This window comes from Phaethon aethereus (assembly GCF_964289735.1).
Source record: "Phaethon aethereus genome assembly, chromosome: 6".
NCBI classification, from domain to species: domain Eukaryota; kingdom Metazoa; phylum Chordata; class Aves; order Phaethontiformes; family Phaethontidae; genus Phaethon; species Phaethon aethereus.
Genome location: NC_138580.1, coordinates 26,510,469 through 26,526,508, shown reverse-complemented (window position 1 = coordinate 26,526,508; position 16,040 = coordinate 26,510,469). Strand labels below are relative to the sequence as shown.

Sequence of the window (16,040 nt, the reverse complement as noted above, 5' to 3'; positions counted from 1 at the left end):
TAATTCTGTGGTATGCTGTATTTGCATTCCTAATTTTAGGTAAATTATATAATATATATATAAAAATATATATATAATATATATAAAATTATACTATCTTTGTACCAAAATACAGTGGCTCCAGTGTTCCTTAGTACTGCAGTAAGTAAACAAATATGTAAAGAATATACTAAATTATATATATATTCTTAATCATGGCTACATTTCTTACTGCGGTAAAAGCTACCAAGACTGCAAACACAATCAGAACTGAAGAAGGGACAATTTTAATTCCGTGCTCCCCCACTCCACAGGGTCTTCCCCGTGCTGCAGATTGTGCTACAGCTCCTCAGCAAAAGTTGTACCTTGTAATGATGTATTCTTCCTTCCTCTTAGTTTTAGAAATGATCAAATTTTATGTTTTAGTTGAAACTTTCCAGAAAAATCTAGTATGGCACGGGTTCTGTTACATGAAATTTCATTCTGCTTTGGCAAATTCATGGGCAACAGAGTCTTATAGTGAAAGAACCATAATTTTAAGCATTGCAGTCTGCATTAAGGTTCCATGAACAAATGCTAAAATATTATGACTTTGAAGTTTTCCTTCAAGCAAACATACCAACCCAACATAGAATTGGGGTTCATTGTAACTTTACTGCACTTGTAAGTCAGTCTTTCACTAAACGCTGTCCTCATAAATCTCGTCTTTTCCTTTAGTTTTGTCCTGACGTTAGCAGCTCCGTGTGGCTTTTTAGGTTGCAACATACTGTGTGCTACCCCCTCTAGGAATTTTAAGTCCTATCTGTATCTAGTCCTTATTTCCTCGGGAGTTTGCCAGTCTCAGACAGTGCTTCAAGCTGCCTGACTGCGAGGTATCTTCCTCTGCTTTGCACTCCAGAAGCTTTCTGAATAGACTGTAAGAATGTACTTAAATGCGTACTCGAGAAAGCCAATTTTTTTTTCCTTCCGGAGAGGTAGGGATGCTCAGTGTACAACAATCAGGAAACGCAAAAGACAAATTTCCCCCCTTTCCATGCTCTCAACCAAATATAAAGTACCCAAATAATGGGCTGTGAACAAATGAACACAAAACTCACACTATTCATCACAGCTTACATGCGTATGCAGCTTAATGAAAGATGTTTCTAGACCTTCAGCTATTCACATTCTGTCTCTGCTACAATCTCAGACCCAACCGTGCCCCGCAAATGAGCGGCAGGAGAGTTGTGTGGCTGCACAAGGGCTGCGTTACCAGACTGAGCATGCACACCACGGGCCGGGGATCGCACCCCTCTTAGCTTCCTCTCAGTAAGTCTTAGCCAGAACCTTGTTCACTTTACGCTCCCGATGTTGTTCTCTGGTATAGTGAATACAGGGAAGTGGAAAAGTAAAATATCATCTCACATAGAAATTGAAATTGGCTTGTAGTTTTTAAAATAATGATTTTCTGACAATGCTTTACTGAGACCAGCAGAAGCTGTATGTTTGTACAAACTCCTTTTTGACTACGAGCTAGGCATTCCTTATATTGTCAAGCTTCATGCAAGCTCCTGAGAGCCCAGAGAGAAATGTACAATTCTACTTTTTTGTGTTCACAGGGAGTGAAAGTTCATAACAAGAAACAAATAGCATATGAAGTGAAAAGTACTCTGGACATGTTCATATCACTTAATTGTTAATTTGAGAAATAACAGCCCCACATACTCAGAGCTGGATGAGCTGCATATGTTCGTCCATTCAAATTGGAAAAATAAACACAAACCCAGACTTCTCCAGGAAACAATACCCTTCCAAATTTTTTTCTGCTCCATTGAAACAATAAATGCATTCTTAATGTATTTATTGAGAAATCATGCCAAAACAGAAAACTGAAACGTCCTATTCCAAAAAGGATTGAAATAAAGTTAAGGCTTTACTGGAAAGCTCTATTAAGTTAATTCAATTAAAAAAACCTCATCAAAATTCAGGTTTCTGTGAAATATTTTGCTTTCCATGAGTCATAATTTTTTGATGTAAATACACTTTTTTTTCCTCTTACTAAGTTTGCTTCTAGGACAAGAGACACAAGTTGGAAAAAAGGAAATTCCAATTGGATACTAGGAAAAAAAGTTTAACCATGTAGTTGGTTAAATTCTGGAACAGGTTGCCCAGAGAAGTTCTGGAATTTCCACTGTTGGAGGGAAAGTCCTTGAGTAACGTGAGCAAGGGATTGGACAGATCACCTGCAGAGTCCCTTCCAACCTAAATTAGTCTATGATTCTGTGTTGATAAAAAGTGCGTATTTCGAAGATGAAAAGGATAAAACCAATAATATCAGTCTACTCCACCTAAAAATAAACTATTCCCATATGTAGTATATAGAAACTAAAATAGTTGAGGATAAATATTTCAAAAGTTCACAGTAGCTAATGGCTTCAACAGTTGTGGAAAGCATAATTTCACACTCATGGCAATAAAACCTTAATATCACTCCTAATACCATCTTATGTATTTGAACTCTTCCTCAATGAAGTAAAGTCTCCTGTAAAATATTTCTTTTTTTTTTTTTGCTAGTCTATCTTATCTTCTCAAAATGCAACTGTGTTCTGTTACTGGGGTAACACACAACATGACAACTGCTTTGGTACTATACTAGGTTTTTGTAGTATTAGAGGAGCTATTACTAAAAAAAAATAATAAAATTACACAGCTGTTTTAAATGTATGAACCATTTTTAATAGACATTAAAGAAGAAATTAAGTCTGTATTTCAAAATTTCAATGAATCAGTTGTAAAAACTGAATGGTTATTACACACAAACAATTTTCTAATTCTTGTAACTTTATGCACACTGCTTTTGCGTTTCTTAAGCATGGCAGTTTAGCTTGCTTTAACTGTCAGATTTTCTTTAGTTGGGTTTGAAATCATCACACAGTAATTGAATTTAAAAAATAACTGCATGAAGCATGACTGATAGTTTTTAAAAGTTATCCCAGTTTTCTCTGTCTTAGGGATTATGTGCCTCACAGCTAACCAATTACTGGAAAATATAGCATACTGTTCAGGTACAAATGTTAAGTAACCTGTTCAGAAAAAAGGCTTCTAAAAGAAGGATATCTGCTTCTGGGGCCTATACTAATTTTACAGTGTCCATCCTGAGTGGTTAAGAAATATATAACATTTGAAATATCTTTTTAATATGTTAAAGCTGATGACATGCGTTTATCCCAATAGTACTAGCTTTATTTCAGAATGTAAAAAGCTCTTTAAAAAGTCAGACTTTGCCAAGAAATTCCAAATGGAGCTACCTCAGATGCCACCTGCTTTTCCACAGTGCATTCAGAACAGCTGTGAAAGTGGCAAGAGAATTTGGGGGAAATGAACCTACTAGTGACAAGCAATCTGTGTGTGAAGTTCTGAAAATACTTTAGCTTTTTTTTTTAGCATGTTAGTATTCAGTCAGGACAATTAATTCTTTTCATAGATTAAGATGTTGAATTAGTAAAGAGACTATCAGTATTCACATACTCATTTAATCCCTGTTATATTAGTTGGTCCAGAATGTTAAGAAAGTAAAATCTCATGCTGGATAACTGATGAATGCCACTACTTTTATAGAGTTGTTGTGCATGTGACCATTTTATGCCTCAGTAAGAGAAACATAATAATGGCTTCTCTTAATGCTTTATTTCATCAGCTTTTTATCTGGTAGTATTAAAATGGTTGTTTTAGAAGTAGCTATTTTTAATATATGTATTGATAGTGTTTGACAACTGTTCTCTCAACCTGTTCTCTGCCCTTTCATGCCAATGCTATTCATGGACAAAATAAGATGTAATACTTGTTACTGCACTCGCAATTCCCTGGAAGAAAATGTGTTTCATGCTACATAGGCAATGACACCTCTCTATATACCTTAATTTATGAGCAGAAGTTTTCAATTAATTGCTTCTCTGTTATGTTAGTTTTATTAAACAGAGGCTGTCAGCATCTCAACTTGCAGATGTCGTATTTTAATGGTAAGTGTACAGATACTCAAAAAGATAAAATGTTTTACAAAGTCTCCTTTTACTTGTTTCATGGACTAGCTTCTCAGTATGCTTTTTTCTGATGATTCAAACAGCCCTCATGAGTGTGAAAGTGATTTAATTGCTATTACCTGATTGTGAAAAGACACCGAAGACCAAATGCAGTTTAGAGTCATAGCTGTTCCTGATGAAGTAAATTCAGATCCTGGGTCTTCAATAGTGTGATGAGAGAGGTGTGTAGGACATCTCCTGTCCCAGGGCATGTGGGAATCTTCTGAATTTCCTCAGCAGGGTCTACCAACATGTGTCTTCTAAAGCCCAGACAGAGTTAAGAGTTCTCTTTAGTCCTCTTTCCTTTAAAATACCCTGTCAAAAGGCAGCATAAATTTCATGTATCTACTGCTGGGGGTTTGTTGGGGGTTTTTTTTGTTTGTTTTAAATGCTCGTTGTGGTCAAACACAAAATGAAATTTGTGTTTCTTTGAACCAACTTGAGTAAATTCTCAGTAAAACTTCTGATAAAATTAATAAACTTAAGAAATTAAGCAAATCTCAAGCTGGTTAAATGCTTCCAGGTGTTAGCCTGCTCTAGCCTCTTAGGAATTCAGAGGGGAGACCAAAAGAGCTAAAGCAGCATGGATTTCCTTGCACCCTGAGGATCAATGCTTACGCTTTGGACTCCAAATAGACTTGCCAAATATCTGGATGTAGAGGTAGGAGAGTGGATTTGCATATGTTAGTAAGCATTGTTATTTGGCAGTGTTCTGCAAAATAGAAATACTACATGTAAGTCTGAAAAAAGCATGTAAGGGTCATGGAGCTACATACTCAAACAGTGATATTCAGCTAACTAATGACCAAATTCCAAATCAGTGTTCTGTGAATGGTTGCAATAATTACAACGGGAAGTTAAAAAAAAAAGAAAGTAATTTTTATTCATCAATTCAGTGAGCTAGTCTAAACAATGTTGAATTGAAAGTATTTGAAGATACAGCACCCAATAATGGTTCCTTAGTTTGAGCGATTCAATGACTATTGTCCTAATAAATGCCTCCAAGCATTTGTTAGAAAAATTATTATTTGTGCGCAAATCCACTACAAGTAGTTTGTATCTATAAAAGAGATGCCCAGGGGCAGCCTTGCATGAGCTACCCAAATGACTCTGCTGTTGTTGTTTTAGCACTGTTTCTGAGTTGCCAGTGCAAGGCGGCAGTGATTTATTCTGCCGTACTTGGTGCTTTTTTGAAACTACTGAAAGTCAGATCCAGTGTGAAGTTTTGCCATCTCAAGAAAAGCAGAAATGATCCGTGTGTTTTCATTGTCCAGGGAGGGTAAAAAGCTGCTCACTGCAGCATTTATTATACAGGAAAACTTTATTGGTTTGGGAGAAACTGCTAAATGTTTTTTAAAAGCTGTTTAACTTCAATTCAGTCATATTTTTATGTAGAATTTAACATTAGCAGTTTTACTGAAAGAGCTTTTTGTTATAGTATAAAGGAAACTAAAACTAAACTAAAAATGATTACATAAAATTAGAGTGACAGAAATATACCTTAAAAATACGCTGTTTGTTTATTTTTCCCCCATAGCTTTACTCACTTCGATGGGTTTTAAGTATATCTTAAATGTGCTGTACAAAGCTTAAAGCAAGGTAGTTCCTTGGCCTTATAACCAAGAAGGCATTTTTTTTTCTTTTCTACTGCCTGAAAAGCATCTTATCAGCTGTGGGGTGAGCATGTATTTGGTAAGAACTGCAGTACAACTATTTCCTGCACGATATTTTTTTTAAGCTAAATTGAATTTTAGGAATTAAAGTTTATGATTTAAAATTCAAATTGCACTGAAAGCATAAATAAGGAAATCCAACACTTCAAAGAGCAGGATTAGGTCAGATAAGTATATTAAGAATTCTAACTGTATATGCTATAATTATGCTTCTTTAACTATGCCACCAGTAACTTTAGATATTCCTGTATATTTGCATGTAAGTGATTGTGAGCAATGTACAGTTTTGCAAGCTCAAGACAATGCTAAAACTCTAATTGGATTCAATACTTAATAGTTTTTTCTCTATATAAGTGAATGGAGGTGGGACCATGAAACTATTCAACCAGAAACAATAAGGTAAGGATGCAATTGAGAGGTATCTTAAGAAGTTAAACAGTATTGTGTACAGTGATGAAAACCTTTTGGATACTTTGCTGCATATGGGTAATGTAGTAATTGGCTTATTAGAAACCTATGTTGTTTCTGTTTTGAATGTTATATTCTGAGTTCTGACGGCAGGTCTATCTTATGCTTACACTTTGTGTAGACACCTGTGAATTAACTTTAAATCAGCTAGCTATGACATAGCTGGCAGTGTAGCAGCAGTAGTATGAACCACAATTACCTGCTGCTTCCACTAAAATTGTCTGCCAAACTTCCTTTCCAGGAATCATTCTCTGTCCATCAAGAACGTGGTTTGTTCATTTGCAGCTGGTGCATTTCTTGTGCTCAAAGCCCTATAATGTTTAGTTAAGTTCCAAGCACCCTGTGGCAAGAAGCTGTAAGTTGCAATAGGATTGTTCTCAGATCTTTTTTGAGCTGCACTGCACTAAAGGATTTACAGTGCAGATGGCAGAAATGCTTGGCCCCAGCTTTTAGTGAAGATACAACCTCAATGAAAGCAGTAAAAACAATCTGAGAAGTAAATACTGCACTAGCACTGAGTTCTAGGCTACTGATACTGCACTGCACTGAATGAGTGACTTATTTCACCTTAGGCACGTCTTCACCAGTTGCACTCAAAACAGATACCATAGTGTATAGACATAGACTTAGCCATTGCTGCACCATTTTCTCTGAAACAATACTGTTGCAAACTGGCACTGCTCAAATTGGCAAAGAGACAAGATAAGAAACAGGAGAAGGATTGATTAAACTAGAGATGGCTAGAGTAAACTGAAGAAAATTTAGTGTTAGGGCTTATTATTATTGTTGCAGTAAATACAGTTCTTGTATAAAAGTATGATTCTTGCACAGTGCCATGATTTTCAAACAGTTTATGAATTGTTGTGGTACAATGTTGTCAAATATCTTGCAGCTCTTCCACGTGATTTTTTTTTTTTTTTAATAAATGATTCTTTGGGAGTAAACTTTCCAAGTGGAGAGAGGTGTTAATTTCAGTTTAATACAATATAATGAGATCTTGGTGATCTATATTGATTTAAAAAAAAAAAGCTTAAAGAAAATCAGCAGTAAATCTTTATGAGCAGTGGTATTCAACAAATTGTTAACACATTGCTTTGATCCAGTTCTGTAGTGAGATAACTGGAGAGGAATGTCTTGCACCTGCTCCAGGTGTTGCTGGCTGTGAAATGCATTTTTCTCTTCTGACCTAGGTTCTCCTGTCTGGCTCCTGTTTCCTCTTTCCTTTTCTCAGCTGGTACATGTACAGCCAGGGGTAAAAATGAACAGATGTTTACAATGCACAGAGAAATGCCATTACCTATGTACCCCTGACAAGATTTTCCTGCACTCTAAGCAGTTCCAAAATATTGGACTATGGGGCAAGTTTGACTTGACTTTTCAGGCTTGATCAGGCTATAAGATATTTTTGGGTTTTGTCTTTTTTTTTCTTGCTACATAAACTGGCTTGAGGAGTTTAAAATCCATAAATTCAGTAATCTATTAAAGATTACACTGAAAAGAAATGTGAAGGTCAGATGCACATACTTCAGTGCAACATTTTGCAGGTCTGTGCAAGATTTACCAAGATTTACCAATATTGTGAATAGTTCATGCTTTGGTATGCTCCTTGCAGTGGAAAGTCTCTTTTTGTCCCTAAAGACAATCTTAGCTACATATCTCATTTCAACATTATCTATAAAATGTTAATTCTGAGTCAGCAGAGATACCAAATTACCTCAGCATGCTTGAAAGCAACTTTGTAGCCTATATATTGCAACTGAAAATGCCTAAATATAAATGAGGGTAAACTGTGTGTTATAACATGAAATAATTTTAACTTAATTTAAAAAAAATTAAAATGACATGGCCTTTCACATTCTTTAGAACCTTTGGGCATAAGAATCTGTGATGAAGCACAGCACTCGTAACAAAGAGGGATGTAGTTTGGGAAGCAATAAGCTGTCTTTGGGTTATCTCAGCCCTGGGCAGGAACATCTGTTGAACTGACCTTGAATAAAACATGGCGGGGGCAAAGAAACAGAGGACAAATGGCTTTTTCAGCAATAACTATCTCTGAGGCTGAGTGGTCTGTACACTCCACACTGCTTTATGTTTCTGTCCTCACCTGGCAAATGACTGCTTCAAGAAAAAATCCCATGGTTTCCCTCTACACTACAGCCACACTTTGCAGGCTGGAAAGAAGTTGTGGGCTTTCAGGGACTCCAGCTCTCTGCAAGCCTCTTGAAGTGGCTGGATAGTGCGGGGACAAGAATCTCACCTATGGTATCAATTGTTAAAACTGTGGGTTTGGCTTATCTGCTACCTGTTGAAGGTAGGCAGCTGCCCCGAAAAGCAAGTATCCTCACCAGTTTTCAGTCTTCTCACCAAATTTTAGAACAATCCAAATGATGAAAATTTTAACACTGCATAAAAGTGAGTTGATGTTTAGTACTTAAACTCCGACATGCACTTGCACTTCCTACTAAAAGATCATACAAGTGAACCAAAATCAAAGAATCAAAAAGCCCCATTGATGTAATTTGTTGTAGGACATAGCCTTAAATTTTAGGTCTATTTTAAAACAAACTTTAAGACATAACAGCTGTTTCCTAGTTTTGGATGGTAAATGACAAGAATGGAGAATGACTCAGTCTGCATATGAAATCTTTGCTATTTTGTTTTCCCTTTTGTGGTTTCTTCATATGACTTCATTTATCAGTAGTTAAGCAATTGAAAAAAAATGAATGAAATCCATAAACCGTATTAATTTTCCATTTTTAGTTTTTAAAAAATTCATATCTTATTTCCCAATTCTTGATTCTTCTAGAATATTCTTTTTCTAAATGCTAAACTGTGTTAGTGTTGAATTTGTGTCTTGAGTGCTATCGCTTTGAGTAAGACGAGCTGTTAGGAAAGAGTGAAACATTTTTCTGTGTCTTGTAGACAAGCAGAGCTCTAGCTCAGAGCATTTCATGTTATGTAATCATATGGAGAAAATATCGATGATGAAATTAGACAGAGAACACAGCAGTGTGGCATGGAACATTAGTAATAAATTCCTCTCTCATGTGTCTGAAAAGCTAATTAAATTATCCTTGACTGTGTCTTCATGGTCACAAAAACATTGTTTTATACTGTGCTTTTACGGGGTAGCCTTTTAAAAAAACCTTGCAAGCAGTCTGGCTGTGTTTTCAAAATAGATTTTGAGAATCAATATCTAGATCTGTTTGAAGAGATGAAAATGTCATATCGTGCCTTTGTTGTCTGTGAAATTTAATGAATGATTACAGAAACAGCCAGCATTAGAAATAAATTGGAAGACTAAAATATATTTATTGAATGTATGGACTATTTGAAGAGCATCATATTATAGTTATGTGTGCTCATTTACCTATTGGAAAATGGCTTCAATTAAAGAAATTGTTCATTAGTATTCCTTGTGCAAAAGCTTAGAAACAAATTTAGTGGCATAATTAGTAAGATGAGAACAAAATAAGACGAGTCTAACAATTTTACTAGCATTGTATAACACTATAGAAATGTGACTGCATTATTAATGCAGGTTTGCCTTTGATGTGCTTGATGTTTTTATTGTGAAAATCCTGTGTGTCTGAAGTTAACCAACAAGGGAAAAGTGGAAAATAGAGTGTGGGGCCTGAAAATGGGTAAAGTGGCCTCCCAGATGAAGCAACTTCCTTCTTCCTGTTAGTATTGTATTGACCATTGGAGACTTCAAGACCTTACCTAAAATGCAGTATTCTCAAACAAGTGAACGAGATAGACAAAGATGTGCCCGATTATGCAGCCATTGTGCATGTAGGTTACTTCTGAAGATAATTACTGGGGGGGGGGACACACATGACCCACGACCTTCATTATTTTCAGTAAAATGTAATCTAAGAGAGGCAGGAATACTATATACTACCCTCTTGCTAATTTCCCAGCTCCTTGACAAATATCAGGGCAAATAATCCCTGACTTTTTTTTCATTTTTAACTGAAAATGATGACTGCTAGCATATTAAATCTCCAGATTTGTTTTCTAGCCATCACTTAAAGTGACCTTTTATTTTCAGCTGAATGATTTTGACTGAACACTTAGAATTCTGACGTCATTTTATGGAATATCTATTTCAGGTGTCTCATAACTTTATTCCCCACTAAAAGCCAATATTCCTTATAGGATTGTTTCTCCAATAATAAGACATAGTCTCCTTTTGCTGAACTGCTGTGATGTCTTAAAGAAATTTTACAATTAGGAAACCCAACAAATGAAGGAAAGTGGACATCATGAATGGAGTCATGACAGCAGAATTTTCCATGTTTTTATTTTTTAGCTTATGGCATTCACTTTTCAAATGAAGTCAAAATTATCTGCTAAAAGTAAATGCTAGGCATAAAGAAGCTTGAAAATAATTTTACATCAAAAATATTGGTATTTTCAGCTATATGTAGTAAGCACTCTGAAATATACCCACATTAACCTCATCCTACCTTGCCATCACAGGGTGATGAAATCACATCCTTGTGTATTTCATTCATCTTCTGTCATGATACTTCTTTTATTCTACACTTCGGCCTTAAAGCTCCCACAAGACTTTCACAAAATCTTTTTTTCTAGGTGCTAGGAAACAAAACAAACTTCCTCTAGACCTGTTAGTCAGGATTCATCCAACAAAAGGTAGCACTTGGCAGTTAGTACTTGGAGTTTACTTTTTTTTTGAGGTAGAACAAATAATCGAGGCTTTGTTGGCTCTGAAGCGATTGCTCATGTATTTAGGAAAATCCAGAATTATGTAGGCAACATAATTTTTATAGCTTTCACAGTATAAAAATAATTGAGAAATAACAATGCAAACTAATAAAAGAAAAAACAAGAAAGAGTTGAAAGAACTGTGTTAAAGATTGCAGTGAAAGATGGATTTTCATTTAAAATTTTCATGAGCTTGGTTCATTAACTTACTATTATTGTTTTGATGAAGCTGCATTTTAAATTTTATTAATTGTACAAACACATAATCTCTGTGGTTTAAAAATTATTAAGAGTCAGTGCTGCTCTCTTTTTTTTAAAAATTTTTTTTATTTCTAATGGTAGGGATTCTGACTGCTGCCTGTAAGACTAGAAAAACACCTGCAGTAGCCCTTAGTTACCCTGTCAGCTAGATAAATATTCTTGAATAAAAGTTGACTGGAGTACTTTGGATTAGATTCCCAAGGCCACTGCTTTTCCTGATCAGATTCTTGTCTCGTGGTATAATGGATGTATGAAACAGTTGCTATCAATAGTTACATCAGAGTGACAGATCTGCTCCATGCAAATGACCTCATCTAAAGTCAAAGCATGATTTAAAATAAATGTTAATTAGATTGCCACTTAAATACAGAATAGAATTTGGGGGATTTGAGCTTTTCTTCTCTTATTATGAGGCAATCAGGATGGGAATTCAACATAACAAAGAGAATTGGTTTTACCTAAGGGTTAGAAAGCAACAGTTCCCACTGCAGGCATTCAGAAAATAAAATGGAGTGTGTATTGTTCTCTAGAACACTGGCTTTTGATCAGATGCTCTTTCTGATGGGTTTGTCACCAAACAATAAGCATGCATTCATGTTGCTGATAATGACTTTTCTTTATACTGTGGAAAAAGATGGGTTCGTTGGAGCTACTCTTACGCCAGTTAATTTTACCGCTGTTTGTTTTCGTAGTTGCCTGTCTAAAGCCAAGTTAAAATAATTGAATTCTATTTTTTCAAAAAAAGAATAAAAGTTCCATAGTTTATTTTAGTATTTTCACAGTACTGCTTTTAGAGAGAACTGATGAGTCTCTTCATTTCAAGCCAACATCTTTGTGTAGTGTACAAGGTCTAAGGAGGACTGGAGGCTGTGTTTAGAACAACAAAGTTTTCTGCAATTTCCTCTTTTCACTTGTATTTGTCAGGAGAATTTCAAGGTTTCCAATGCTTCAGCCTTTATTAGAATCTGTGTCATAAGAATGAGTTATCATAGATTTTAATTTGCCTAATACATATTTCTTTTCATTACACATTCCTGTGATAACACCTGTAATAACAGCAGAAATTGGCACTTTATTAATTCATGCTCATAATGAAAACTGAGATGGGGGGACCCCCCTTGAATATAGAACAAAGGTTAATAATTTTTCTGACACACTGAAGATTTTTAACCTAAGTTAGAAATAGCCCAGCAGTTATCTTTCTCATGGTGAGATTAGTAAAGGGAATGAAACACAGTAGAACAATTTTCGTGATAATAGAGTATTATTTTTTGGTGACCAACTTGAGCAATGCAGCAATCTGAGCTTGTAAGATTGCATATATTTGGTGTTTTTCTGGAGAATACATGCATATGTTCAAGCTACTTGTCTGAATTTAGTTGAAGTCATCAGACACTTATAAGTAAGTTACCTTACAAACTCTTAAAACTTGTACTGTCAGGTAATGTAATATGATGGCATATGAAAGAAGATGCTAAATATCTGCATTGCTACCACTTCCAGTAAGATCTGTGTTTAAGGATATGTAAACCTATTTGAATGTAAATATTAGAGATAGAATGATAAATTCTATTAATATTAGTTTTAAATGAAATTTCATAAAGATTTTGCCTCTTAAATGCCCGTGAAATTCAGAAGCTTGCTATGAAACATGTAGGAACAGCTACACTCCTGTCATGAGGGACTGGAAATAAAGCAGGAGTAGGAGACTTGTGGGTAGTTTATCAGACCCACTTAAGTATCCTGACACCAGTATCAGCACAGTGTTTTGGATTCTGTTTACAGATTTTCTTTTTTTTTCTTTCTCCCTAGGCTTTGGAAGACCAGGTATGGGACCTGCTGCATGAAGCAGACAAGGCTGCAGAGGAGAACAAAGAAAAGAGTCAGGTTTATGATGCCATGGCGGAGACGCTTGGGGACGCATGGGATGCCCTCATCGTTATGTTAGAGAAGCGACAGGCACTTCTGGAACTTACTTCAGTGTTCTTTGAAAATGCTCTGGAGGTTTGTATTTAAATCAAATGACTCTTAATTTAAAACCTCCCACACCTTACAGGTATTCCATCCATTGTAATTTTACTCTGTTACATATGTTCATTGCATTCCTAAAGGCTGAAGTGATTAAGAAAATAAAAGTCTCTAGATGCATCCTTCTTTTTCTACCTTCTGGATAGTTCAGGATGAAGCAGAACAAACGTGGAACAATAGAAAAGACAGAAAAAGCAGAATGCTTGCTTTTTATCTTCCTTAATTTTACCACAGGTTTCAACATCTTTGCTTACGCTCAAACACAAGTTTGAACTCCACTGGTTTCTTCATTCTTGAAATGAAGCAGTAGAATTGATAAAGATTGGCTAAGATGCAGAATGTGTCTCGACTCTCTCTGAGCTACTCGTATGTGGAATTGCACCTGCAAAGGTGGAAGCCAAATAAAGAATTCTGATCTTAGTTTTAACAATGTTAGCAGATTACCAAATCTCCTTCAGATCTCCCAGAAACACGGCATGTTTCAATATTTAAAATACGGAATCCATGGAAAAATGAGCTGTAAAGGAGTAACCTAAGTTCAGTCTTCATTACAGAGATGCTGTTTCCTCACTATAATTATTGTTTACCATAATATTCATTAGCTTACATTTACAACTCATTTTTGCCTTCGAAAGATTGCTTTGAAGATTGTATCTATCTGTCAGATGTTGCCCTTAAATGTTTTTTTCCACTCCATACTTTAACATTAGAAACAAGATTTGGAAAGGAGACCTAAGTTAAAGGCTTCATTCATGTCAAATGTTTTTACTGAAGGCTTTGAAATTAACAGAATTAACATAATTAACATAAGAATCTATTTTCAGTTGGCCTGAAGGCTATGTAGAAAAGATGTTTCATAAACTGACAAACTGTAATTACAGAGTTCGTCAGTTGAAACTTGGGTACCCTCAATCAATGAGAACCTCAGAAAAACAAGATGAACAGAAGCCACAAAGCATCTGTATCTAGCAGTCACTAAAAATGCCTTTTTCCAAGAATTTACAAATTCTCAGGAACTTCCCCTATAATACAGAGGTTATGATGGAGTTCTGCAAAAGACAATTATACTGTGCTTCCTCCCACTGTTTGTTTTCTTACTGCAGTTTGCTGTTAAAATTGACGAAGTTGAAGATTTCCTGAAAAATGCCAAAGAGTTTGAAAACATTGATTCTCTGCGAGAACTCCTCCTGCAACAAGAGCATCACACAAAAGGTACAAATGGTATTCCACTCCTGATGGTGTGTGATTGTGTGCTGGCTCTTAGAAGGATTATTTTATTCTTCCTGTATTTAAAATAATATTCTTCGTGTATTTAAAAAAAAAATAAAATCTTAGAACAAATAGGAAAATGTTGTATTGGGAAAAATATAATGGTGAAATAACTCTTTATTGAGCCTCCTGGAAGATGTGAAACCTCTGGTTTTGAGCTAGCTCTCTCATGGTTCCATCTTTGTTGCTGCAGAGTAGCTAGTGGTAAGCTTGTATTCCGATTTCAAGGCAGTCCAGGTCAGGTGAGCTGCTAAGAAACCAAGCTGACTTTTAGTACTGATTGGCAAGCAAGTTCTAAAACCATTCTTCTGTTCCATGGGAAAATTCATCAAAGTTATCATAGCTATCAATGAATTAGCATTTCCTATGGAAAACTTTTCACTGGAAAATTTCCAGTCATCTCTAGTAACAATCCCCTGCACAGTCCTACAGTTTGTTGAGAGTGGCCAAGGGAGAAGTCTGCCCTCTCCTTTCCTTTGCCTAGGGATGGGGTTTGAAGCAGAAGGGAAGTGAGGGTGGGAGCTATGTGGTAGAAGTGGCAACTAGCCAGCTTCAGAATCTATTTGCCTACAATGGCTCCCTGCATTTTGCTCTGCCTTTGAGGAGTGGGGTTGTTTCATTTCCCTATTGAGTTGCTTGATCTGTTCCAAGATGTTCTGCAGCTGGAACTCTAACACTCTCGGAAAAAAGGTGCTCTCTCCCCTTCCACCACAACTTTTCTGCACACATTTGCCTAGAAAAATTCTTCCGTGTGACTTTTTGTTTGTTCAAATTTTCATGTGAAGCATCATCTACCATGGTGTGATACTCTTAATTCAAAAAGGGCAACAAAAATTTTCTCAAAACCAATCTCATTGTGAGGCTACTTCAGACACCTTTGCAATTCCATATGGTTCTGTATTTTTTATTAGAGTTAAGACCCCATCTTTGCAATTTTTATCAAATTTTGCTGTAAGATTACTAGTAACTGGCAGAATAGTAATTATACTTTATTATTCACTAGTGGAGTACTAGCTTAAATATTTTTAGCTACCTTGAATGCCAGGTATTTTTCTCAGGAGACTGAATAGAGAATTGAACTCAGGTAACTCTAATATGGATTTGGGGGCTTCCACGTCGATCTTCATGGGAGCAAAGTGCTCACTGTATAGCAGTTTTAACCTGAAGTATCTGGCAGTAACCTATTGCTGAAAAGAAGGTCTATAACTGTAAGAATAAGATGAAATGGCTTGCCAGAGAAAGCCCGCTTTGATGCGGATAAGCCTTTCCTCAGATGGAGGAAAGTGGTTGCAATTGATTGGCTTCTTAATCTACCTTAACCACATCAAATTTGGAAAACTGATCATAGATTCACTAAGGTTGGGAAGGACTTTCAAGATCATCAAGTCCAACCGTCAACCCAACACCACCATGCCCCCTAAGCCATGTCCCGAAGCGCCACATCCACATGTTTTTTGAATACTGATATTGAGCTATTTGACAAAAAACAGTGTTTGTATTGCTTTCTGTGAGAAGTATACTATCTACCCACTCCAAAGTAACGTGGCTGAAAATACGACCTTTACAAAGTATT

The 16,040-nt window shown here is 35.9% G+C and overlaps 1 protein-coding gene across 1 annotated transcript in view; it reads left to right on the top strand.

The window, feature by feature from the left end:
• Positions 1-16,040, top strand: part of LOC309406510 (coiled-coil domain-containing protein 141-like) — an 84,532-nt gene that overhangs the window by 9,224 nt on the left and 59,268 nt on the right. Inside the window, exons 3-4 of the mRNA XM_082001753.1 lie at positions 12,983-13,174; positions 14,302-14,410. Coding sequence (XP_081857879.1) covers positions 12,983-13,174; positions 14,302-14,410 — 301 coding nt within the window. The remainder of the gene's footprint in view (positions 1-12,982; positions 13,175-14,301; positions 14,411-16,040) is intronic.